The 24,932-nt window shown below is 57.9% G+C and overlaps 1 protein-coding gene across 1 annotated transcript in view; it reads right to left on the reverse strand.

Moving 5' to 3' along the window:
• The window catches only part of RALGPS1 (Ral GEF with PH domain and SH3 binding motif 1), a 188,019-nt gene that overhangs the window by 155,812 nt on the left and 7,275 nt on the right, over positions 1–24,932 (reverse strand). The window contains exons 2-4 of the mRNA XM_012721334.1: positions 17,875–17,996; positions 15,088–15,195; positions 4,764–4,814 (exon numbers count right to left, since the gene is read on the reverse strand). Of these exons, the coding sequence (XP_012576788.1) occupies positions 4,764–4,814; positions 15,088–15,195; positions 17,875–17,931 (216 nt within the window). The 5' untranslated portion in view covers positions 17,932–17,996. The remainder of the gene's footprint in view (positions 1–4,763; positions 4,815–15,087; positions 15,196–17,874; positions 17,997–24,932) is intronic.

Consider the following 24,932-nt stretch of genomic DNA (forward strand, 5'->3'; position numbering starts at 1 on the left):
TTGTCTCCTCTCCGATCTGATGATGGCGCCACGGGAATACCCCATCCCACACTGTTGCTGCTACTGTGCACAGTTTAGTATACAGCAACTTGCCTCAAAAAGGTGAAGAAAGCTCACACAGCCCTCACATCCCAGTTTTGAGGTGGCCACGTTATCGCCCATTTTCAGACATGGAAACAGGGACGGATTAAACAACCTGAACACGGTCACACAGGTCACTCTTTCTTCAGAGTGCAGCCGCTGCTTTTCCATCTGCCTCTCATTCATTCAAGTCACAGAAGGAACGGCTGGCCTGCTGTGGGTGGGGTCCGAGGAGCAGGGCCAGAGGGACCCCCACCCTCAGCACTCTGGCCCGGACCCGTCAGCTCGACACTCAGCACAGCCTGTTCTTCTATTACATCCCTGACTTCTTTCGAAAGAGAAGAAAAAACAGCCGAGTTTCTGCCGTGTGCCAGGCTGTCTGCCGGACAGCCTCCTCCAACCCTCACACCACGGGGCGGGGGGCATCGTGTCCATCTTACAGGTAAGGAAAAGGCGGCACAAGGAGGGGAAGGGGCTTGTCTCGGGGGCCGCTGTCGCCCCATCTCACAGAACTGCCCGGACTCACAGTCGCTTCTGCAACAAGAGTCCAAGCCCACTCCGTTTTCCTTACAGACAAAATCACCACCAGGCGCCAAGTCCCCATGGACATAAGCAGCTGTTCCCCAAAGGTTCTGTTTCGTGTTATTAACTCATTTAAAAGGAAATTTGGTTTCTAACCAGCACTAATGTCATGTCCACACTCAAGAATGGAGCAAAAATGAGTCTGGAAGTTGCGAGTGTTAGCGTCACTGGTCAGAACTGCGCTGGCCGGGTTCTGTCCCGGCCTTTAGGCAGAGCTTTCTGGGGTCCAGAGAGGGGCTCAGCCTCTGCTCTGTGCCCCCGGGAAGGGGCTGGGGAGCCCTCCTCCACTCGGTGCCCTCTGAGACGCGCAGCCGCTGCAGCAGACAGAGCCAAGGGCTGCAGAGGGGAGCGGGACGACAGGCAGCAGCTCGGCTTCCGGGGCCTGCCACCCGCTGCCTTCCCTGCCTTGGCCCCAGGTACGGGCACCCCCCATGCCCACTTCTGTTCTTTGAGCAAAGGGAGGCGCAGAGGTCGAGAGAAGTCCAGTGCTAAGCGCGAGCTCCGGGCAGTGTGGGGCAGTGGGCCGGGCTGGGGCTGCGGGCTGCTGCTGGCCACTGCCCAGGGCCTGGCAGGCCGGTCAAGGAGCCAGGTCTGCACCCGAGGGGCAGTGGGAGAGCCACGGAGGGCTCCAGGCAGGGCAGGGCCAGGCCAGAGCAGCTTGGGGCAGTGTCGAGGTGAGAGAGGTGAGGAGAGGGGCAAGGCCAGGCCAGCATGGGGAGCAGAGGGAAACGGTCTGAGAGAACTGCCCAGCGTGTGACCCGATGAGGTTTTATGATGTCAGTGGAACCAATCTCCTCTTTACAAATAACTGCTTACTGGCAACACAATTCCCTTCTCGCAGAGCCAAACGCTGGGGTTCCAAGGAGCAGCAAAGACACACAGGGTTTGTCCGCCGTCCAACACTGACCTCGGCTTTCTGGAATGCCTGCTTCTTCAGAGCAGCGATCAGCATCCAGACCAAGGCCAGAGGGCCAAGCTCCTGAAGCCACGAGCGGTACCTTCCCTGAACTGCAACTCGTCACAGGGCCGGGGGGGGAGCAGGGGGGGCCTTCCACCTCCGGCGGCCCGTCTGGCCGTCTCCTGCTGGAGGCCCACAGAGCCTCCACGGCACCAGGGTTACGTCTTCATCTGGACCTTGGCCCGCGCCTGAAGGCCCCACGCGCAGAGCCCTTCGCCATGCGGCCTCCTTGTGGCCACTGGCTGCCACGCAGGCTCCACGAAGGTGCTGTCTCAGGCGCCGGGGAGACAACAGCCACAGTCAGCGGGAACTCAGCACCTCAGGCACAACGAAAACTCTTGATTTCCCCCAACCGACATGTGAGAAAATTAAAGCGCAAAGAGAAGGGGAGCCAGCCCAACGTGAGAGCAAGGGAGGGTGCAGGCAGGACACCACCCAGGCAGGCAGACCGGGCCCACGCTGCCACTCACGCTGCGGCTCACTGGACCGGCCAGCTCGGCCTGGACAGATGCCAGGCTCCAGGCAGGCCTCCCCGGCCATGGCTGCAGACGCACACTCAGGCCGGACAGGCCGCGTGGGGACAGCGCCCCTCCGACAGACCTCGCCGGGCCGTCCAGCGCCAGGAGTCACCCAGGCCCCCTGTCCACTCGCCGCGGAGCCAAGGGGCCAGGCTGCAGCTTGCACGCGACACATGGCGGTGAGCTTCAGGCCGCAAAGCCGTTGTTGCACGACTCGCCGACTGCTCATCAAACTGGCCCCGTCACCGGCAGCAGGCAGCTCGGCCCCGCGCTCGCTCGCACTTAGCTTGCTCTCCGCCAGTCTCAGCGCTTCTGCCTGGCTTCGCCGACCCTGAGACGGAGCCCTTGCGGAAATCAGCAGAAGCCACGGCCAGGCACCCCGGTCCCGGGTCCCTGCTGTCGGAAGGGCTCCCTCGGCAACGGCCTCCACACAGAGAAGCTCCCGCACCTCCCCCGCAGGCTCACGCATCCTGTACTCGGTGGGCCACAGGTGAGCGGCCACGAAGCCCCAGGCGCCGGGGTGACACAGGAGCCTCAGGAGACGGAACCTCAGAACCGAGTGAGTGTTACCCTCTTCCTTCTGGCCTGGTGCTCCCAAAGACTTTGGGGAACCTGGGGGGAGGCCACCTGGGTAGGTGAGTGGCAGGGACAGACCGTGAGGAAAGGAACTGAAGACAAACAGAACTGCAAAGAAATGTTCAGCTTTAACCAGCACTCTGGTTAGCAGTAACGCTGATGCTGTTTAAAATTTTAATGGGGTAATGCAAAAAATCAAGTAGTTCATGCTGTTGGACACCAAAATTATCAGTGTAAAAATATGCATATGAAATTCGAGGGAGTTAACAGCCTGTGACGCTGGATTTGGGTCAGAAAGGATGCTATTATGGTAGGTTTCCACAAGATGACGTGGTGTAACAGAAGCCCTCGGTCTCACTCACCACAATGAGCTCGTGCCCCTGGCCATAAGTGACCACAGTCTCGCTGATCCCGGGGGGTTGGGGGGGCGGGCTGTGAGGGGTCAACCAGGTCCGGCTGGAACTCAGCCTTTGGGTGAGGCTCAGGTCACCCACCGTAGTGTCGCCTTGGCTCAGGCCAAACAAGCCACAGCTACCGGCACAGGGACGTCGAGGCAGTCACGACTCGTGCCCCCAGGGCGCCTCCGGCTCCCGCCCACCATCGGCCCAGACTGCACCCCCATCCCCCGGCACACACAGACACAGCTTCAGGTTCAGGGGTGTTCCCAGTGCGGCTCAGACAGAGGCTCAAGATGCAAATATCCAAACTGCTCCCAGTCAGAGCTAAGCTGGGCACGATCAGAAGTGGCACCAGCTGAGAACTCAGGTGACGATCACACAACTGCTCCCCGGAAAGGCTCCAACTGGCAGTGGGCTTCTTTTTAAAAATGAGGAGCGGCAGGTATTCCACGACGGACGCGAACTGAGTGGGAGGCAGCCAATTCAAAGAAGCAAAGTGCTGCTCCTCAAAACAAAACGCCAATATGTGCACACACACGCACCATCACACTCACACCGCTGACGTAAACAAATCGTCGCCACATCTCCATACAAGTACTGGGCACAGCTACAATACTGCTTCCTCCTGTTCAGCTGCAGGGCTGACTCCGGCTCCCGGAGTCCGGCTTTCTATAAAGGGAGGCCGCTTTATTCAAAGTCTCAACAGGGGCGATTCTGTCAGGGAGGGCATTAGGCTAAGAGCACCCAGAACTCACACCATGGTGCCAGCAGACCCCATCTGCCATGCCTACCCCCCTCTCCCTGCACTCCACTCACAGCGCTGGTCCCCTCCCCCCTGCACGCTGTACCAGCCACACGCTCCTGGCCTCAGACGCCTGGGCCAGAGCGGGACATGTGACACGCTGGGCTGAACGAGTCGCTGGTGGCCATCCAGAACAGTGGCCTCAATGGGGATCAGTGGCTGGACCACACAGACAGGCAGGAAAGGCGGCAGAGGGAGGGGAGAGAAAGCAGAGGCAAGTGTCCGGGCCCTGAACCCCTGCCCACGGATTCTGGGAAGGGCCCTTTCTCCGCCTAGTTAATCCCTCTTCTGCCTATTCAGCTCCTTTGAAAACGGACCTCTCTTACTCCTAACAAAAAACAACCATGACTAAAAGAACCAGGAAACCCCGTTATCAGCAAGTTACTAAACATTTTTCTTTAAAGACCCAAATCAACTTTTCTCTTTCTTGACTATGCCGTTTCCAGAAGTGCACATATTTCAGTGTGATTATGTGTGCTGCGGTGGCAACTAGTTCCCAAACACAGAAGGTGGGCAGCACTCAGCGCGTGGGGTCCACAAAGAGCGAGCTCTCTAGGGACCCTCCCTTCACCCCTCTTCTGGGGGCCCGGCTCAGGCCTGGAGGCTGCTCCGGGCCCCACCCCGGCCCTGGAGCATGGGCCCGGCGCAGGGACATTCTCTGATGAACCCCGACAGCCGGCGCCCGACACCAGCATGTGGAGGAGGGGGAGGCCCTGCGTGCTCGCTAATGGGCGTGAGAGTCAGTAATGGGCATTTGGAAACGTGGAGAGAGGAACGCTGCGGGGGCTGGCCAGACGCTCTTCCCAGCCACGGCGTCGGAAGGAGAGGACAAAGGACAAGGTACAGACCTCCGGCTGGATGGCTTTAAACACAGGTATGTCCATGAGCGTGATCTGGCTCTGCAACAGAGAAGAAGCGGGATTAGAACACACACAAGCCCGGCTACGGCCAGGTCGCTCTGAATCTACGGAGTAACAACACTCTTTAATACTGTATTACCCCTGGAAATAATCTATCGATAGACTAGAAAATCGGTTCCCTTTCTCAAGTGCCTCCTGTAAATCCTTTAAAAAAAAAAAAAAAGATTAATTTATTCATGCATACAAGAACTGAGGTGCAGGCAGAGATGGGGGTAAAAGGGTTCACCATATACAGAGTGGGGAGCAGAACAGGCGGAGCTACTGAAATCCACTGCTGAGGGGAACAGTGAGGAGACAGCAGGGGTCTGCTGCGCCACACGGGTCACTCCCTGGCAGGATCGAGCCCGTGCTGCAGCGGCCATGGATGGCTTGCAGTGCTGCACTCTAACCACGTGCGCCCCCAGGGAGGGCCCCCTCTTGTAACTCTTGACCCAACTCTTTTTTCTTGAGTATAAGGTGAACTTGCAATTTAAGAACCGGCAGTCTCAGCCCGGGAGGTGGTCCCAGACGAGGGGATCCCTTTCAGTAGGGATATTTTTATCCTATTTGAATTTTTATGTCAAGCATGAATTACTCTTGTTATTTTAAAAAGTTGTAAACACAATATAAAAATTCAGAATGCTAAACTATCTATTACTCTAAATTTAAATTTCTTTCAGTTGTGGCTTAGAGTGATTGCGTATTTCTTCTGAAGTCTGTGGCTCCTCTAAATGACACGGTGGAGGCCAGTCCGCGCTGCGCCGAGGCCCGCACTGGCCCACCAGCTGTTTACCCGACCAGCCACTGCGAGATAACTACAGACGAGGAGAGCACGCATGTGGAAACTTTTATAGCAAATGGCCATGATGTTCCTACTGTTTTTGAAAAGCTGGCGATGAGAAGAACCACGCCTGCACCACAGCTAGAGTGAGCAGCCCAAAGTCTTACTACAATCACAGAGGAGGAGGCTGCTCTCGTAGCGCCAAAGCGCACGTGGCCGGCGTAAGAGAAGCATCCCTGCCGGCAGGCGGACACGCTCCAGCTGGCACCGCCCCGGGCCTGCGCTGTCAGGCCGGGAATGGAGCCCTGGCCACTGGGCGGGCCACTGGGCCACAGTGGGCACTGGCATCCATGAGGCACAGGCTGTCTGGACACAGGGGCTTCACCGCAGTACTGTCTGACACGCGACCTGACCTCTCCCAGTCTCGGCGCCACCTCTAGGAAAGGGTGACCGCTCCCACCGTAAAGGCCCCTGTGAGGATTCAAGACGAGAACAGAGTAGCTGCCCCTGGGCGACGCACTCAGTGCGCACACGCTTACCCACAGGTGCATACTATGTGTTTCGGCACAAGAGAAGCCACGTACAAGGGCCCACGTTCCAACAACACACAAGCTTATTTGAAAGCCCATGTATCAAAGAATAAAGGTGGTAGCATCCGGTCAGCAAATATCGTCTTTAAAAAAAAAAACAGGTTCTTCAAAATCACTCGTCATAAGGGAGATGCAAATTAAAACCACAGTGAGATACCACCTCACCCCAGTGAGAATGGCACATCTTCAAACAACTAGCAACAACAAATGTTGGCGAGGATGTGGAGAAAAAGGAACTCTCCTGCACTGCTGGTGGGAATGCAAACTAGTACAACCACTATGGAAAACTGTCTGGAGGTTCCTCAAACTGCTAAACATGGAGCTTCCCTACGACCCAGCAATCCCACTCCTAGGTATCTACCCAAAAGACACAAAAACACTGATTGAAAAAGATACCTGCACCCCCATGTTTATTGCTGCTTTATTTACAATTGGAAAAACATGGAAGCAGCCCAAATGCCCAAAAGTAGATGACTGGATTAGAAAGATGTGGTACATATATACAATGGAATATTACTCAGCAACCAAAAAAGAGAAACACATGTCTTTTGTAGCAACTTGGATGGAGCTGGAAAAGATCATGCTTAGTGAGATAAGCCAGAAAGAGAAAGAAAAATACCGGATGGTTTCACTCATAGCAGGAGTATAATGGGCCAGGCGAGAAAATAACAAAAATAATGAACAACCATAGACCAGAGACATTTTGTGGCGGTGGAGTGGGGAATGGGATAAAAAACAGGGGGGGGGGGAAGGGAGGGAAATGCACGGGACTATGGTGGTGGCACAGGGGTGATTTGGTGATGGGAAACCCGCGGGGATTACAATCGAGATGGAAAAAAAATGTGCAAAATGATGTAAAAATAAACTTTTGTAATAAAAAAAAACAGGTTCATGTCATGAGTCCTCTGGAGAAAAATGGCAGCGCACGTCTGTCACCAGTGACTGGTCAGGGGCTTGGGTGCACACAGTGGCTGGTCACCTCTGGGCACAATGTAAAGCTGGCCCAAAGCTGCTGGACTCCCGAGAAGTGCAGGACTGAGGCCGAAGCGGACCAGGTAGGTGGGCGGGCGGCTCCAGGGGAGGCCTGCTGTCTCCTCCCAGGGGCAGGTGCTCTTTGTAGTTACAGAGGTGCCTCTGGGGGAGCTCCGCGGACGGCAGCATCAGGAATCGGGCGGCATGGGAAGCCTGGCTCCCCCACCCTGGCTCCCCCACCCCGGTCCCACCCGCAGGGGCACCGACAGCAGCAGAGTGGCTCAGCCTGAGCTGGGAGGGCGGAGAGTCCACCCGAAGGCGGGGCGCCTGGCCTCGAGCTACCTGGTGGAGAGACGTTCTGGGCAGAAGGGCCGACAGACTGGCACCTCTCCTGCCAGACCCGCCAAGTGCTCGTCACCTCAGGACTGATTCTGCCAACCTGGGGAACAGAGAGGCCTTGTAAAAACGGAAGGTTTGGGCTGAGAGCTCAGTGGGCCCTGGAACTCCCCTCTGGAGCACAGGCAGGAGTGTGCAAGGGCAGAGGCACGGAACCGGAAGTCTGCTAACGTGGAAATGGAACCGCTTCCGGTCCATCCTGCCCTTGAGGCCAGGGCTCGCCACTGAGTCCCCAGAAGATCTGCTAAAAGACTGACTTTACATTTCTTTTTGGCCCAAGTTTTGAACATTCTGACACTTGCTCAAACTAAAAGTTAGGAAAAGTGCTCAGGTGTTTTTACACTGGACAGCCGGTCCCAAGCTCGCAACTGAGGGCTTCCAGGAGAGCCTCTCCCGTTTCCAGCACTCAGCTGACCAGAACGCAGCGTCCCGAGCAAGAAACCTCTGGACACCGAGGTCAAGTCACGACACCACTAGAAAGACAGGCTCGGTGCGAGAGGCCGCTGCGTCCCAAACGGGGAGTGTGGGCACTCCCCCGCAGGCAGCTTTGCCAAAGTGGGGTGTGGGTGTCCTCCGGCCTGTCCCTTCTCACAGCTGGCGCTCAGTCCTGGAGAGCGGCCCTGCCCTCCCCGGGATGCACCTGGGTGCTGGACAGGAAGGGTCAGGACAGAGACTCGCTTCCAAAGCAGCAAAGACGGAGCGTGAGGCAACGGCGGAGCACGCAGTCACGGCCTCTGCTCACCCGTGGAAAGGAGTCTTCATGCACAATGTCCAGTTAAGCGTGCCACCTGGCGCTGTGTCCTGACCCTGACCCAGTTCTCATCTGATCCTTCCTCCTCGCCCAGGGGCCCTAAAATCCAGTCACTGGACAAGCGCCCACGTACCACAAAGTGGCCCTGCAGACATGAAGCCTGCAGCCCAGACAGACCTATAGGAGCAGTTTACCGTGTGGCCCCAAGGCAGCGGGGGGGGGGGGGCCATGTGACTAAGTGACCAGGTGCCGTCCCCCAGGTCACAGCGTTTCATTTTGTTTGTGTTGGAGGCAGCACTTCTCCCCTCTGGCGTGGCTGACTGGACCCGCCCTTTGCAGCCCCACCTTAGCGCAGGGCTCCCCCAGCCCCCAACCAAAGCAGCCTGACAACCAGGCGAGTCTCGTACAAGGCGTCTTTCCACCTGCGTTGAGGTGGCTCCACCGAGGCAGGCTGGGAGAGCTGGGGACGAGTGACAGCTCTGTGGACTCCTACTTGCCTCTGCGCCCCAAGCCATAGGCCACGGGGCGCCCAGGCCCCAATTTCAGACCTGCAGTCAGCCGTGCACATGAGCCAGAGGGACAGCAGTCGCCATCCGCCCGGGCCAGCAGGGCAGGGTGCTGCCACGGCTCTGCTCCTGGGAAGGGGTCTAGCCCAGGAAGAGTCTGACTTTCCATCTTTAAAAAACGCCAGACTTGCCAGAAACCTGCAGCGAGCTCTATACCGCTCACTCAGCACCACTCATTTCATTCGCTTCATCGCTAATTTGCAGGATACATATTTTCTGAACCATCAGAAAACGCCAATATTGCAACTTTTCACCATAAATACTTGTGATTTGCTAAGCTCATCATCTTAAAGAATGGTGAAATTACTACGAAGTTGCTACATTCAGGTCGAGCACTGGTACAGTGGCGTTCCCTCCGGTCTGGTCCACTTCTTGCTAGTTATCCAAATACTGTTTTTTATAGCGACTTTATCTTGATCCAGGATCATGTCTGGTATTTAGATAACGTCTCCTGGAAAGTGCAGTGAGCACACCATTGTGCCACAGAAGCAAAGGACGGCTGTCAGGAGCGCCACCAGCAGGCGTGTCACACAGACAGCTACCTGGAGATACAGGTGTAAATGGAGGTGCTTACTATGTCCTTATTTATAGCAGCAAAAATCTATGCTTGACCTTAATGGCCAACTAAGGGATTTGTTGACCAAAATTATGGTACATCCGGGCTTGAGAATATTACGCAGACATTTGAAACAGTGAATTCAACCTACACTTACTGACCTGGAAGGATGTCCATGGTCCAGCTGAAAAAGACAAGCCCAGCAGTCTTGCCCTCTTTCAGTCGCTGAAGAAGACTGAGGCCTGGCTGTGGGGCACTCCCCGTAAACCAGTGAGGACCTTTTAAATCCCTTTTTACTGTCAAGTAGCACACATTTAGTGAAAGCAACTTTCAGTGGTAGGTAAATGCCCGGTCGCTCAGCTTATTGTACATGAACACAATGTAGCCATGCCCAGGTCAAAAAACAGCCCCGGACCAACAAACCGGGAGACCAGCAGAATGGGGCACACCCACTCTGCAGAGAGTCTTTCCGCCTTGAAAAGCAGGGGAGTCCTGGCGCAGGCTGAGCCGGGGTGCACTGCGCTGAGTAAAGCAAGCCAGTCGCAAAAAGACAAACACCGCATGGTTCCGCCTCTGTGAGGTGAGGAAAGGGGGACATTCATGGTGATGGGGGGGCTGCTGCAGGGGACAGCTGCTTCATGGGCTGCCGAGTTTCGGGCTGACAAGGTGAAAACAGCCTGGAGACTAGCTGTGCACAATGTGGTTGAGCTGAACACGACCAGAGGGCACCTGCAAATGGTTCCGAGGGCCAGATCAACACAAAAAGAGCCCCCCAGGCACTCCGTGAGCCTCATCCCAGGGTTAAGTTTCTCCTTCCTATGAAATGTACCCCCTAACCTGGCCTTCCTCAAGTTTCTTTATAATTTTATCACCAAGGGCCTATAACCGACACATCACAGTGTTGCTGAGGACGTTTCTGTGTATTTTTAAGTCTCTCCAGCCCTTTGCTTTCTCTAGTGTGTGGTGACCTCTGTGTTCCCCACATGTGGGGTGCAGGCCCGCGAGTTCTTGGTCCATGCTATTTCTCCACTTGGCAAGGAGGACCCCGAGACTCAATCAGATACACACTGACCCCTCTGGCAGGACTGGAGTGGCGGGCACAGCTCTCTCTTGTGAGGCCAGCAGCGGAAGGTGCTCTCTGCTCAGGCCTGTTAACTCACTGGGTTACCAGATGACAGTGTTTCAACTATAACATATGCTTCCATTTATTAACTGAACTAATTAAATAAAGAGACACATTCCCTCACCAAAAGTGAAAGGTGGATGAGCCTCCCTCGTGGCGCAGGGGTTAACGTCTCAGCTATCAAGCTGTCCGCAGCCACTGCAGCCTGAGTTCAACCGCCCGGCCAGGGAGCTGACCCACAGGGCGCAGCTGACCCACAGGGCACAGAAGACCTCCCCTGTCTCCCCGCTGCTCCCCTCAGTAGTGGACTTCAGTAGCTCCGCCTGTTCTGCTCCCCACTCTGTCTCTGGGGAATCCTCTCACCACCACTCCCACCTCTGGCCTGCACCCCAGTTCTTGTATGCATAAGTAAATCTCTTTTTAAAAAAGTAAAAGGCAGAACACATGGTGAATATTTTGCCCTTCTATTTTCAGTTTTTAAGACAATAAACTTCCTGTCAACATCCACCAGTGAGCCCCGGATTGACAGTCTAGATCATGGGCACAGATACCCCTTCTAATGGACGTCCTGTCCTCTGACAGCAGGTGCTGCGGCCGGTGGGCTCCCGGGCTCTCTGTGAAGACCCTGGAGAGGCTTGTCCACTCCCTCGCCAGTAGTGGGGAGAGGAGCCAGGCTCGCCTTGAACATCTGCTGTCCCAGACTTGCAATCTGTCTGTTCTCTGGAAGCCCTGGCTTCTTTTAATAATTGCTGATATTTCAAGACCACGATCTGGAATCCATTTGGTATTTCCAATTTAAAGTCTTCTCCCTGACTTAACCTCTTCTGTATTACATCTGGATCTCTATTCTTCCCTGTCAAAACTCCTGGCCTCACGGACACAAGATATGCTAGGACTGCTGTACCCCGTAACTCCTCATTTACTTAACCTCAGAATGGCAACACTAGTGCTACCACCGCCAGAATTATCACTGAGAAAAGTAACGAAGCTTTTGTATATGTTCGCTGCTGCGCCTCCATCCAGAAGGCCTTTGCGGCCATCCCCTTGCCATGTACCTCCACACACCACGCTCGCCGGCCTCCCACCTCTGGCAGGGATGGGCTGGCCCGCTCCGCCAGGCTCCCAGGCTCCTGCTAACCACGCCCTTTCCCTGGAGCCTGTTCGCCAGTGGAGTCCTCGTTTCTGAGATTTTTCTGCTTCCTACTGATGTTGCTCATGCCTTGCAGTGTGAGCTCATTTTAAAATGGAGAACTACAGTTCTCGACTTTCTGACATGCTTTCATCGTCTCCAGGGCGTCTCTAACCTACACTTATAACTTAGGGACACGTGACATCAGTAACTTCCCGTCACTGGTTTTATGTGAAACTGGTTTTCCCGAACACTGGGAGGCCAAGTGCTCAGAGCAGGCTTCCAGCTACAGCGCTCCTTCGTGCCGGTCCCCCGCCGCACCCCGGGACAGAGGTGCTGAGACGCCAACGCCTGCATAAACCTGGACGGAGACCGACTTTCCTTAGCTGCGTCGCTCCCTACCCCGATCATCCTGAGCCCACCTGCCCATCCTGAGCCCCTGGGAGGGGCACGTCCTGGGCTGAGTCTGGCTGGTGGGGTTCAGGAGGTTCCTGGGCTGGTCACAGGTCTCTCCACTCAAGCACAGTTTGCGGGGGAAGGGGGTAGGGGGGGTCACAGTCCTTCCAGTTCAACTGCTGTTGTCACCCTGAGCTGCTGACCGCCAGGGACACCGGCTGGCGACTGCGAAGCCCCTACCCCCAACTCTGCCACCTGCCCCACGCTCACCCCCGTGTTCTCTGCACACGCACGCACTCTGCGGGTCCTGTTGCGGTCGGTGGGGTCTCCCCAGCCTCAGGCACTATGGGTTTGAAGAGACAACCTGCAGTCTGGCCTTACTGCAAAGATCGTCACAGATCCCAGGGTTTGCATCTAGTTGTTGTGGGTGTTTTGGTTCAGAGGGAGCAAACGATTATGCTGCTGCCACCGCTGTCTTCGCAGAGCATTTAGGTGCTGTTTTTGTGGCCTTGTGTCTCTGTCTAATTTCTTTCACAGCACTGAGCACCACCTAAGATACTAGGTGGTCCGGTTCAGCTCCAGCATCTGCAGCTCAGCGTCCCCAGAGACCAGTGCTGCCAGGAGACCTGGCTTCACATAGAAGCTAAAGACACGCCGGCTCCGGCGGGGCAGCCAAACGCCAGCACCGACCCCCGGCTCTGGCCACCCTCCCCGCAGCCCTCCCAGCCTCCGAAAACTGGCCTGGGCCACTGAGCAACACTCAGGGGCTGCGGCCAGGAGAGCCGGCTCCAGCCTCACCAGGGAGTCCTGCCAGACAGCAGTGCCCCCGGGGCAGCCACCCACAGCCCCACACGAACTGCCAAGGGCCTTCCTAAGCTCATTATCTCTTCATTCCCTTCAAGAAGCCGGGCAGCCACTCTTAAAAATGCAGTAAGCAGGGGCCTTGCTGGTGACACAGGGGTTAGAGCACAGCCACTGCAGCACGAGCTTGACCCCCGGCCAGGGAGCTGACCCACAGGGCGCAGCAGACCTCTCCTGTCTCCCCGCTGCTCCCCTCAGCAGTGCATTTCAGTGGATCTGCCTGTTCTGCTCCCCACTCTGTATCTGGTGAATCCTCTCACTCGCCCCACACCGCTGGCCTGTACCCCAGTTCTTGTGTGCCTTTGAGACCACCAGGCGACACGGCCCACGAAGTTCCCGGTGGAGAAGCAGCCCAGCCCACGGCCCCCACGGCAGCTCCGGCCACAGGCAGCCCCGCGCTGGAGCCCAGGAGCTGTGAGCTTTGAAGACATGCTACGAGAAAAGGGTTCGAGGTGCCTCCATGACTCTGTTGCTTCCATGTTGAATTGATAATATTTTGGGTATGCTAAACTAAGTATTTTATTAAAAGTAATTTCACCTCTTTATTTTTTGAATGTGGCTACCAGAGACGTCAGACGGCAGATGAGGCTCGGCTCTGCCGCTACTGGCACGCTCTGGTCTCGGGCGCCGCGACCCGCTCTGGACCCTGAGGGGTGACTTTCCTCGCTGACTGCTGACCTGCTCATCTGCAAACTGAAAATTACACCTAACTTCTGCGGCTGTTGTGTAAAGTGAACTGACGATGCAAGTGAGACATTTAGCATAAGGCCCAGGCCTAGCAGGAGTTTTCAAACAGGTATCGCCAGCCTCCGACATTAGGTGCGTCATCAGGAGGCAGAGGCTTCACACCTGGCTCTGCCCACACCTGGCTAGATGATCCAGGGTAAAAAAAAAAAAAAAAAAAAAACTTTCTTAGAAAAGCAGGAGCTAGTCCTCTGTGTCATCAGGTTGTCCTGAGGGCTGAATTCTCTCTGCCACCACCGTGTCTTTACTGGCCCTGACCACGAGCAAGGCACCTTCCGGCCCTGGGGAAGCGCAATGAGCAAGTCGGCGGCTCTACTGGGGGGTTTTCATTCCAGGGGGATGTGAAGAAAACAGGGCAGGACGGGGAGCGAGAGCCGTGGGGCCCCAGGTAGGCCCGGCGTCCTCTGCAGGGGCTGGCCGCTGAGCAGCCTCGGAACAGACAAGGGAGCCGCGCCATGGGGCTGCAGAGCAGGCGCAGCCCCGAGGCAGGGGAGCCCAGGTGGGTCTGGAGGAGGAGGAGGCAGTGCACGCCGGGGAGCGGGAGGTAAGGAGGAGGGTGCTGGCCAGGCCCCGGGGAACTTCTCTGGCGGAATCTGGGAATCTCACTCTAGTGTGACTGAGCCGCCAGAGCTTCACCAATTCTGACAGAACTCCGCAGCCTGCACCGAGGAGAGGCAGGAACCAGTGGCAGGGAGTGGGGCCACAGCAAGGAGCAGGGCCGGCCAAGGCGAGGCAGGACATCTGCCTGGTCTGCAGGGACAGCGTGGACAGTCTTGGAGTTAGGCTCAAGGTCTCCCCGGAGCCAATGTCTCCTCACCCCCCACCCCCACTGGGCCCCCAGCTGCAAAGAGGAAGAAACCAAGTTATGGCAAAACCAGGAGCCAACTCGGCCACACCCAGGAACGGCCCCTCCTTTGGGCCAGCAGATCCACCCGGGGGAGGAGAAACAATCTTTAAACAGTTATCATCACAAAAACCATCCAAGTAATAGTACCACGCAAAAATGTTAGGAGGAGAACAATTAAATCCCAATTATTGATCCCTCGAAGCTCACAGCCAGGAGCTGCAGGAAGTGATGTCTGGCTGTGCGGGCAGGCAGGTCCCACTAGGTAAGCACCGCGTCTGGGCCCTCCCTCACGACGGCCGCAGGAGCCAGCGTGCTGCCGACGCTGCAGATGGCGCCTTGTCTGGAAACCGGGCCGCGGCCCACTCCCTGCGGCCATTCCTCACGTGCGCTGCGCAGCTTCCCAGTGGCCGAGCTCTGGACTGACCGCCGGCCGCAGCTCACAGGACACTGTGGTCAGCAGTGCCCAGCTGCGGGGCAGGGAGCTGTCCGGGCCTGAGCAGAAACCCCCGGCTCAGCAACTGCCGCGCCGCGCTGCCCGGCCGCCCGCCGGCCGCTACTTACAGCAAACTCCTCGGGAGTCACTTTCAGGACGTCGAAGACGACAGCGTCGTAGCTCTTGCTGGCATAGTCGCAGCTCTGGCCCTCCAGAGAGTCTGAGCTGCTGCTGCCCTGTGGGCGAGAGGGAGGGGGCCTGAGCAGCGGCTGGCCGAGTGGCCGCCCGCGGGGGGACGCAGACCGCTCAGCTGGGAAGGTGAGAGCAGAGGAGGGCAGCAGAGTTCTGGGCCCACCTGGGCCCAGAACCCGGATCTGCATCACTGGGTCCCAGCTGCGTGTGGGAGAGGGGTGCTGGGGGCGGGGCGGTGGCAGAGGGAAGACACCGCGCTCTTCCTGCCGCCAGGAGGGGCCTTCGCGGCCCGGCGGCCCGAGGAGGGCGTCCGTTCTGCCTTTCAAGCATTACCTGGTTTCACCTTTCCCCCCTCTCTACTTGAAGTCACTGCAGGAAATTATTACCCAAAATGTTAACCTGGCTCTTAGGACCTATTTCATGTACGGGCCACTTGGAACGCAAAGCCTGCTGGTTGATGAGGTGAGAGGTAACCGGCTGGCTGTGGAGACTGGCATCGCAGCTATATTTAGCAGGGTCCTTGTTAGGAAGAACCGCACGAGCCCTGCATGGAAGGCGAGGGTCTCCCGTAAAAACACGAGGAAAACTCCCCAAATGTGGCCGGTTGAGAGAAACCCAACACTGTGGGGGCCCCAGAGGGCTGAACATACCTTCTGTTCAATTTTGTTTAATTTCAGCAAATTCTACTTCAGGGACCCAATCGAGATTACCACCCAAAAAGTGTACCCGGTTCATAAATGGTTTTATTCGTCTCAACCCATGAAGAGGGATTTTGTGGTTTCCATCAACCGCAACATCTTGGACCAGGATTTAGAGAATATGCTTTTATTAATTCCTCTTTATTTCACTCTTTCCAAAATGGCTATATCTGGAAAAACTTTGCAATCTTACTGGAAACTGAGTGTTTTTAGTCCAGTGAGGGAAACCAACAGTCAACAACTGAGAATATGAGGTTTAAAGGAGGAGTGAAAGCTGCAGCCTGCAGACTTCAATGGGCCTGTGTCATCTGCAGCCTCACAAACAGCCGACTGTGCCCAGCCCGGCCGCGTCAGCCGCCCGCCTCAGCGCGCCGGCGCAGCTGCACGTGCCGCTCGCCGCGGGGTGACGTCAGCTCGCCGCGGCCTGTCGCCTGTGAAGTGGCTGAGCGCGCGTGTGGTGGCCCACGGCGCCCTCTCCCAGGGTGCTGCCCCTCGGCGCCTGCAGGGGGCCTGGCCTGGCGGGCAGGAGACCGTGGGCCGCTCTCCCCAGAAGACTCACGTGACAAGCCCGGTCCCCAACGCTCCGCAGCGGGCCATCCCCTGCCGCTCGGCCTCAGGCGCGCCCCGGGCAGGCGCCCGCCCTGACCCCGCACCTCCACGTGGCTGAGGCAGAGGGCAGGGCCGCCTCCCCGGGCGTGCGGCGGGCTCGCCTAGGTGCCCGCCCATGGGCCTGGGGCTGGCTGTGACCCCCCACCCTTGTCTCCTGGTCTGTCTGCTGGGGGAAGCCGCAGGAGACCCCTGGTGGGGTGACTGCAAGACTGCGAGAGGCTGCGCGCATGGTGCACAGCAAGCAGCCGAGTCGGACAGCAGCGTACAAACGTTTCACTAACAAATACTGATTAGTACTCACGTGTTCTGGGCATGCGCAGATGAGAGCAGGCCCACGTGGGCACGTACATCACACCCTTGCACACATACACACAGAAAGAGACCAGAAAAGGAAGTCTTCCTAGACAGCGTGAATTTTATCTGGAGACCCAAGCCTGCCTCCCCGAGAGCCCACTCTGGGTCCAGGTTGGATGGGACATTCTGGCAACATGCCCCACTGCCTCTGCCCCGAGTGCATGCACACGCATGAGGGGCCGGATGCGCCGGAAGGTGCCGGATACACTGATCAGAGGTGATGTGGCTGATGAGTCGACTGTACCGAAACCTCTACGGTGGCCTCGGGGGTGCTCAGTGGCACACGCGCAAGGGCGCTTTCAGGACCAGAAATCAAAGGGAGGAATTTTTATCACGCTTTAAAGGTCCATACGAAGTCAGTCCTGTGAATTTCCAGCTGGTCCCTCAGAAGTCCCGCTCCGGGCCTCGTGCGCCCAGGGCGCTGAGCACCGCCTTGCCAACTCACACCGGAGCCAAGCTGGACGCGTCCAGCAAGGTGGCACCTTGGCCTCGGATGACATGCACCCCCCCACCACGCGTGGAAAGCAAACTCCCAAACCCCAGGGCAGGGCCTGGCCAGCCACTCTCAGACCACCAGTCCTTGCAGCCATTTCCTACTGAGCAAGGTAAATAAGAGCGCGGGGCCAGCTGGAATCACTTCTGTCTGACTTCACTCTGGAATGTGTGACTTATTTATAATCAGCAACAGTTTTTCTTGGGAAAGGTCTGATCCCTTCTTGCCACCAAAACGGAATGTGGCACTTGCTATGACTGGACCGGGCAGGGCAGGTATTTGTGTTTCTTTGAAGAGAGCGACTTCAGACGCACGCTGCTCTGCAGGGCTGACGGCCTCCCAAATCTCACGCCTGGCGTGGCCGGGGGCCCTGCGAGAGCTAAGAATGGCGGCATTCACGGAGGCCTGTAAATAAATAAATAAATAATTCACAGCGGGGGCCCTGCGAGAGCTAAGAATGGCGGCATTCACGGAGGCCTGGAGCCCTGTTCTGCACCAGCCGGCGGGCTGGGGTCAGCTGGAAGGAGCCCACCCCCTGCCCACGGTCCGCCCCGCAGCAGCCTCCGTACCTGTGGAGTGGCAGAGGTCACCAGCACGCTAGCCATCAGGCCATTCCTCTTGTACATAGTCTCCGGGCTGCAGGGAGCTTCAGGACGGCCTCTGTCGGTGGCATTACCTGTCTGGAGAAGACCTGCAAGGCAAAGGGGCTCGTGAACACCTGCCTTCAAAGTCTACGTGATCCCACCCCTGGGAGAAAGCTGCACTGGGTAGGGGACCTTCAAAGATCGCAGCTCGGTGGCTTCCTGGCGAAATGCAGCCCACAGGTCTGCGGGCTTCAAGGAAAATCGGAGTGGGCAGGTCAAGACCCCTGTCACGGCAGGCCAGAGGGGTGCGCTGGACACGCAGCTGTACCCTGGTGTCCTGGGAGAGGCAGGCCCGCCAGTCCCGAGGGCCATGGTCACACAGATCCCAAAGGCAGCCCACACGGTCAACTAGACATCTGGCGAGCGAAGACACCGAGGGGCTACTAAGAGGAGGGCCACCGGGGCCCACCTAAGCCACGGCGACAACCCCTCCACCCCCAGGGAGGTCCAGGTAAGGGGGGGGCAGCGCCAAGTGCCACAGCCACATGGGCAGTGAGACCTTCACACGACGCTGGCCGGAGGTAAAAGGCACAGCCACTTCGAAAAATAATTTGGCGGTTTCTAGAAAGTCAGCGCTAGCTCCCCCAGTGACCCAGGATTTCTTCCCCCAGGTATCTGTCTAGACAAAAAGAAAGCAAGCGTCTGCGCAGACACAGACGGGGCGACCAGGCGCCACCCCTCTCGTCATCACAGCCCACGGGGGCCCACCGGACGCCCTTCCCGGGCCGTGCCCGGACGACCGACGCACAGCCGCCGAGATGGCGGCTCTCAAGAGCCCCGGGGAGAAAGGTGAGGCGCGCCTGGGCAGCCCAGGCGAGTCCCTGGCCACAGTGGCTGCTGTTCTGCCCACTGCGCCTAATCTCTTTTCCTAAAACAGACCAAAAATCACGTGTTAAAGAACAGCGCGGGGCTTTGTGTGACCACAGGCCTTCACGGCTGGAAGGGGACTCCCACCGGGGCACCAGGCCCGGGCGCAGACAGCCCAGGCTCCAAGTGCGGGCTCCTCTGCAGGAGACCCCACCTCAGGCCCCAGCCCGCCAGAGGACAATGCTTGTCACCCACCAGGCTTCCTCTGGGCGCCCGAACTGGAAAGAAAGACGGGGCTCTTGCTTGCCATCCGATTCTTGCCTAATTTATGGGCAGCAACTCTCAGACAAGTGCTATTTCACATGTGAAGAAATAATAGGCCCAACCAGAACGAAACATCCTTTCCCGGGGCCCACACAGCCACCTTCACCTCGAGGCCTGGCCACGCCCTCACCCACAGCAGGGGCCAGACTCCCAAGAAGGGGTGAGCCCAGCCCAGCCCACAGGCCCTCTGAGCCCCCTTACAGAGATGTTTTAAACACACAGTTGCATGGGAAGTCACACAGAATTACCCAAGAAACCAGTTATATTAAAGTGCAGTTCAATTATTTTTTAAGTAATTTGTAATCTGATATATGTATTTCTTCATGTAAGGGTATACATGTATTTCTTCATGATGCCAATAAATAACAAGGTCTGTTACTAGGCCTCATAGGTTTCAAAGCAGTTAGGAGCAGCAACGTCCCGAGATGCCCACAACTGTTATGAGTTGTGAAAGAATCTGTAACTGCTATTGAGGCCAAGTCCCTGGCACTGTCACTGCTGCTGTGATTCGTGTCGGGTCAGCCACGGAGAGGAGCTAGATTTCCTTTAGCAGCTAATGCAGATAGGTATCTCATTTCTCCCCATCCAAATTCAGGTCTGCCTGGCCCAGGACCTGCTGCGGGTGCTGTGGGCTGGAAGCGAGCAGGCGCAGAGCGGAACCTGCCTCCAGGGCCGGGCTCAGAAATACCCGCGAACAAGGAAGAGAACCTCAGATATCGAGAAGACGAAATTTGCCAGAGTGGTCGAGAAAGGCCCTGCTGGGGAAGCAAAATTTGAGCTAAAACCCCAGAAAGGAGTCCGGCATAAAAACCAGCCAGAGTGAGCCTTCCTGGTGGCCCAGCGGGTTACAGCGCAGCACTGTGAGGCTGCCCCCAGCCACTGGGGCACGAGTTCGATCCCCGGCCAGGGAGCTGCGCCACAGGGTGCAGCAGACCTCTCCTGTCTCCCACGGCTCCCCTCAGCAGTGTGTTTCAGTGGGTCCACCTGTTCTGCTCCCCACTCTGTCTCTGGGGAATCCTCTCACCCCTGTATTTCTGGCCTGTACCCCAGCTCTTGCATGCATAAACTAAAAAAACAAACAAACAAACAAACAAAAAAGCCAGCCAGAGTGCCCCTGCAGAGGAAACGGCAAGGGCAAGGCCCTGAGACGCGCACACTCGGCAGCTCCTGATGGAGGCAGCAGCCTGCAGCTTAACCGGCCAGGACAGTGGACAGGCCGGCTTGGGCCAGAGCACGAGGGCGTGGGGAGTGTGGGTTTCAACGGAAGTGCCCTGGGAACCCTCCATGCAGAAGGTGTTCGGAGGGACACTGACCCTGTAGTGTGCAGTCACGCTGGCCACCGTGAGGTCTGGAGCAGCAACACCAGCTCGGGGTGAGCGAAGGCGGCAGCGGCCACGCGACGGTGGACTGGGAGGGGCCAGAGGTGCAACAGACAAGACTTGTGGATGGGACACCCGGCAAGGGGAGCGGGCCGGGCCACTGCTCAGTCGCGGCTGCTCTGACGGGACAGACACGGCCTCACAGCCACGTGCTGCTACTGAGGTGGCCCCGCCACTGCACTGCGGGCTCCAGCTGCAGGGCCCTGGGGCCCCCGTAGTGGGGGCAGGACGCAGGTAGCAGGTGCTCTCGGGAGATCGCTGTACTTAAGCACCAACAAAGGGGAACATCTCTCGGGGCCAAAGAAGACAGTGCTGAGGAGAGGCGCAGAGCTGGGCCTTAAAGAACGAGGGGTGGGACCCCGGGCAAGGGCGTTCCAAGCACACGCGGGTGGGAGGCCAGACCGGTGCGCATGCCAGCATCTCACCCCACCCTGGGCCTGAGCCCCTCTGAGGACACTGGGGAAACAGTGGCCAGCAAGCCCGGCCAGCTCGCCGCGGCACTCGTCACAGCAAAGCCACCTGCCTGCTGGCCGCCCCACCCGTCAGCCACCCGGAGAGCCCTTCCCAAGCCCCGCCCCCCAGGCGTCGAGCCAGGCCACAGGTGCTCAAGTTGCTCAGCAGACAACCCCACCATCCTCAGACAGCCAAGTGGACGCTCCATTTCTGGCTCTCACTAAGGATGTATATGCTTTCATTTTAAAAATTCACAGAGGGGCCCTCCCTTATGGCTCAGCACTGCAAGCTGGCCACAGCCTCTTCAATGCAAGTTCGATCCCCGGCCCAGGAGGTGACCCACGTGGCAGACCTCTCCTGACCTGCCCACTGCTCCCCTCAGCAGTGTACTTTGTCGATCTGCCTGCACTGCTCCCCCCCCCACTCTGTCTCTGGTGAAGCCTCTCGCCGCCCCTGAGCCTCTGGCCTGTACCCCAGTTCTGTATGCATAAATAAATAAATAATTCACAGAGGACACTGAGGCTCAGAACTAAATTATACTGTCGGGGTGACACATTTATATGTATCTGCCCTGGCACACCCCCATCCAGGCGGGGAAGGTGCCCTTCCATCCAAGAGGGAAGGGCACCAGCTGTCTGAGTCTGGCCACGTCGATCTACACCCCCACGCCCTATCTTTCCAGTCACCCTCTGCCTCTCCCCCCATACACACACACACACACGCTCAGGCTGCCTCCTTGGAAACCAAAAACACTGCCAGGGAAAAGGCAATTCTCATGATGTAATTTCATAAGAACGTGGCAGCCGTATCAGAACCACAGAACCACCACGTCTCATTTCGTGGAACAGGGTCTGGTCTGAGGTGGGGGGCTCCTGAAGAAGGGCAGGGAACCCCACACGCGACGCTGGTTTCCTTCCAAGTGGCCAGACCGCTTCCGGCTCCAGGTTCAGGAAATAAGACACAGCCCGAGGCAGACCCTCCCGAGGAGACAGAACAGCGGCCGCCTGAGCTCCCAGAGCTTGTTTCAAAGAAAATACACACATGCAGGAATGTTCAATTACAGGGGAGAGATTTCTTCCAAGTGTCTCAGACAGGCAGGGAAACGGCCCCGAGCCAGGCCCAGGCCAGGAGCAGCCGTCCTGCGAGCCCGGCCGGGGGCTTAGGTGTCTTCAACGGAAGCGCTGATGAGGTGAGCAGGGGCGAAGGGGGTCTCCAGCTCCCCCCCCAGGGTCTGGCCGCTTCAGGAGCAGTGGGTCACCACACAGGTGCACACTCACCCACGCGTGCACACGCACAGCACACTCACCGCGTGCACACTTCCGACGTGCACACGCTCACAATGCGCACACTCACTGACACGTGCTCGTTCAGAACCACAGCCGCAGCCTGCTGGGTCCTGGGCCCGCGAAAGGCTTCCCCAGAGCAGCTGTCACCCTGGGGCTCGAGAGAGGCCCTCCCTGTGCAGGCTGGCGGCGCTGTTATCTCCCCACCTCCTGCCCTCTCCCGCCCAGCCCAGCCTCTTTTCCTGGCTTGTAGCAGCCTCTGGCGGCCTTCAGGGAGGCCCAGGCCACGTCAGCACTTGTCAGCTTGAAACACCATCACGCACTACAGTGCCCCCCCACTTGATCCCTGCCAGATGTCCTACAGCCAGCATCTCCCCTCTCCCGGGGGAGAGAAGCCGGGAGCCCGACAGCTGGACAGGCACCGCAGCATGCAGGTGCCGAGAGCAGCTGGGGCTCCGTGGCGGGGAGCTTGCAGCAGCCGCGGGAAGGGGCCGAGTGTCCGCGGTTCCCCGCGACGAGGGGTGGCGGCTGTGGACGGAGCAGCCAGGACAGCGGGCCAGTAGGGCCTCTCCTTGGGTCAGAAGCACCTGTGTCGATGGAGCTGAGGCGGGCCAGGGCCAGGAGGCCCCCGGGGGCCTGGGGCAGGCTCTGGCTGGGCACCCCACCCACAGGCACGCCGACACCAGGGAGGCAGAAAGGAACCAGGCCCAGCCTCGTCCACAGAAACCGGAAGTCCAGCCCGGGGGCGAGGAATGGTTCCAAGTAGAAAGACTTCTGAATTACATATAAAGTAATACTTGTGGCCCTCCCTGGGGGCGCAGTGGGTAAATGCACGAAGAAGCTAGAGCCACTTCAGCATGAGTTCAATCCCCGCCCGGAGGTGACCCACATGGCGACAGACCTCTCCTGACCCCCCGCTGCTCCCCTCAGCAGTGCACTTCATCAGTCAGCCTGTTCTGCTCCCCACTCTGTCTCTGGTGGATCCTCTCACCGCCCCTGCACCTCTGGGTGTACCCCAGTTCTGTATGCACAAATAAATAAATCTTTTTTAACAGTAATACTTGCACGTGTGAAAATTACAGGAACATAGGAAAGAACACAAAATTAAGAGAAGAGGAGACGCTCCTCACCCCACGGCCCAAGCTCCCCCCCAACTTCTCGCCCCACCCCCACCCCGTCACCTCCACCCCGATCTAAGCTACCTCTGCGCACAGGCCCCAGCAGCCGCCATGTGGCCCCATTAAGGTGCAGGAACATCTCCTGAGGAAGGGCATTCAGGGCTGTCAGCGAGGAAAGGGCATGTCCGCCCTGCACCAGGGCAGCCCCTCATGCCCTCCACCCCCGCTGGCCACACTGTCCTAGCTGCAGCACAAGTGCCCGAGGGTCACATGCTGGGGCCAGGCTCTTCCTCCCACTGCTGCTGGGGACACGCATGGCCCCCTGGGCCTCAGCCTCTGACCCCTTGCACCCTCCTGTGCACGGCCCCAGGCAGAGGAAGGTGAAAGCCCATGGTGCAGATCAAGCTCGGGGTCCTGGGAGGGCCTGGGGCTGGGGCCCATCGCCTGCTTCAAGCAGCCTTGGCCAGAGCCCCGCATGGGGTCCTGGGCAGCAGCCAGGCGGGGAGCAAGCACCTTGCCTTCCTCTTCGCTGCTGTCCCCTACTGTCAGGCGGCAGAATAGTATGCCCACGGGCTTGACCAACACCCTGCACCCCGACACACAGCCACCGCTGGTGCTCCCGGCAGGGAGGGGACTTGTCCCAGAGAGAGGTGGGTCCGGCACGGCTGGCTGGAGAAGGAAATGAAAACAGAGGGGGCAGCAGGGAACCTGCCCCTGGCACAGATGCCAGGAGGGGAGGCACCCGGGGTTCCAGGGTGTCATCAACCCACTGCACATTCCCCAGAGGCAACTGCGGGCCAGAGGGGGCCCGGGAGATGCCGAAGTGTGTGGGGAAGTGACATTTTAAAGTACGTAAATAGATGTTGCTTTCTAGATGATGAGCTGGGCCCACACACGTGCCTTCCCCTCTCCCAATCTCATTGAAATGACTAAAGAAATCAGGAGAAACACAAGAAGTCTGTCGCAGTGTTGACACAGGGGAGGACGACAGCCACAGAGCAAAAGTTCAGAATTTCTAGATTTGGAGTGAATGAAACTGGATTGAGGAGGAACCTGAGAGTATCCGACATCCAGCCAGAAGATCAACTACTTCCTGTAGCCAAACAGTAACCAGCCAGGAGCGAGACGCCACGAGCCTACTGGCGAGAGAGACAAGTACCTAGACGTTAGAGAGTTACGAGACTTCACTAAACAAAAGGAAGACATAAACAAAGCTCAGGGTCTCTCCTCTAAGAAAGGAGACGCCATTCACCCACGGACCTATAAATAGAACACACGCTCACTCCAAGGCCTAAGTGGCTCCGTTCTGGAACTCAACAAAGTGATTGCAAACTTCATCTGGAGGAGTAAGTAAAAATAGCCAGGAAGTTTTCAAGACACCAGGACAGAGAGTCTGCCTTGCCGGGAAGCCACCGCCAGCGACAATGGCACAGACATGGGCCGGGACCCGCACGCAGGCCGGGACCCGCACACGGGCCGGGATCCACGCACACGAGCCGGGATCCACACATGGGCCGGGACCCACAGACAGGGCCGGGATCCACACCCGGGCCGGGATCCACACATGAGCCGGGATCCACAGACACGGGCCGGGATCCACACATGGGCCGGGACCCACA

The sequence above is a fragment of the Condylura cristata genome, unplaced genomic scaffold, assembly GCF_000260355.1.
Source record: "Condylura cristata isolate star-nosed mole 26May11 unplaced genomic scaffold, ConCri1.0 scaffold00006, whole genome shotgun sequence".
NCBI lineage: Eukaryota > Metazoa > Chordata > Mammalia > Eulipotyphla > Talpidae > Condylura > Condylura cristata.